This window comes from Colobus angolensis, unplaced genomic scaffold (genome assembly GCF_000951035.1).
Source record: "Colobus angolensis palliatus isolate OR3802 unplaced genomic scaffold, Cang.pa_1.0 Scaffold71, whole genome shotgun sequence".
Taxonomy (NCBI): domain Eukaryota; kingdom Metazoa; phylum Chordata; class Mammalia; order Primates; family Cercopithecidae; genus Colobus; species Colobus angolensis.
Window position 1 is genome coordinate 2,455,266 of NW_012120821.1, and position 1,558 is coordinate 2,456,823.

The 1,558-nt window shown below is 38.4% G+C and overlaps 1 protein-coding gene across 1 annotated transcript; it reads left to right on the forward strand.

The window, feature by feature from the left end:
- The first annotated feature begins 309 nt into the window (after positions 1-309).
- Positions 310-713, forward strand: LOC105501404 (cytochrome c oxidase subunit 7B2, mitochondrial). Its single transcript, XM_011927341.1, has one exon. The coding sequence runs from the start codon at positions 354-356 to the stop codon at positions 597-599; it is 246 nt and encodes an 81-aa protein (XP_011782731.1). The 5' UTR covers positions 310-353; the 3' UTR covers positions 600-713.
- Positions 714-1,558: the final 845 nt, after the last annotated feature.

The window sequence follows — 1,558 nt, forward strand, 5'->3', positions numbered from 1 at the left end:
CATTGAATATTTGTGAGGAGTAGAAAAGTTAACATTTATTACATGCTTACCTTGTTGTTGTTTTGTTTTGGATTATCACACGCAATATTGAGGCAAAAAGAGGTTAAATAATTGCCCCAAGTTCATATAGCTAATCCGTGGCAAAGCTGGGATTCGAATTCAGATATCGTAATATCAAAACTCACATTCCTGAACACCACTCCAAGGGGTGATGTAGCCAAACATTCAAAGCGGAAGGAATTGAATGAAGATTAGACATCAATGCATTTTTTTTTCTCTCTCTCTCTCTCCCTCTCTTTCCAGGCTTCTTTGCAACAAAATAGACCAGTAGCTGCAGTCACCTGCAATCCTTCATGATGTTTCCCCTGGCCAGAAATGCACTAAGCAGTCTCAAGATTCAAAGCATTCTGCAAAGTATGGCAAGACAGAGCCATGTAAAACACTCACTAGATTTTCATGATAAATACGGTAATGCTGTGCTAGCCAGTGGAACCGCTTTCTGTGTTGCTGCATGGGTTTTTACAGCCACTCAGATTGGAATAGAATGGAACCTATCCCCTGTTGGCAGAGTTACCCCAAAAGAGTGGAAACATCAGTAACCATCACAGCTGCTGTAATGACAGAATTGTTTCAAAAACCAACTTGTCATGTAAGCACTCTACTGCTTATTAAAATATAGCACAATTGAAAAAATAAAATGTGTTTTAAATCTTTAAAAAGTCATTGCAAAAGGTCATTATATTGCCTGGAAATCATACAATAGTAGTGGGTATAGATTACAGGGCATTATGAATAGCAAATATTTGAATGTAGGATTAATAAAACATGTATTCCTCTGGTTTAGTGACTTACACCAGGTATCTTTCAGTGAATATACACGTATATGTAATTTACAAATTAATTTATTTGGCTGGAAAATCCTATTGAATCTTCCTTGAAACTCTACAGAGGTTTCTTGACTTGGGGTTACATCCCAGTAAACCCATTGCAAATTGAAAATATTGTAAGTTGAAAATACAATTATTACCCTACATACCCATTGTAAAGTCAAAAAGTTGATCCATTGTATGTCCAGATGCTCCTCTATTTATGTTACATCTAGATAGATAAACCCCTCAAAGTCAAAAAATCACAGGCTGAACTATCCTACGTAGGGGACTATCTGTGTTCAGAAACTGACCATTTTTCACGTCCTTCATCGTTCCCACCCTGGTCTGAACCATTATATTCACTGAGATTATTATAAAAACTTTCTAACCAGCCTTCTTGTCTCTGTAGTTTCTGTCCTCCAAACCTGCCCCCCACCACCACACAGAATCTTTTTTCAGCTTATCTGCCCGTGTTCATTTTAAAACATAGTCTAGTGATGTGACTCTTCATTCAAAACCAGATTCTCATTTCATTCCAGAGTTAATGCTAAAGTCCTTAGAAAGGTACACAGGTCCCCTCAATGCCACACTGGCCAGTTTACCTCCTGCATCAGCATGTTGCTACTGTCTCCTCCCTCTGGGTGGCATGCACTTCCGGATTCTATATGACTCTCTCACACCTTTCTGGG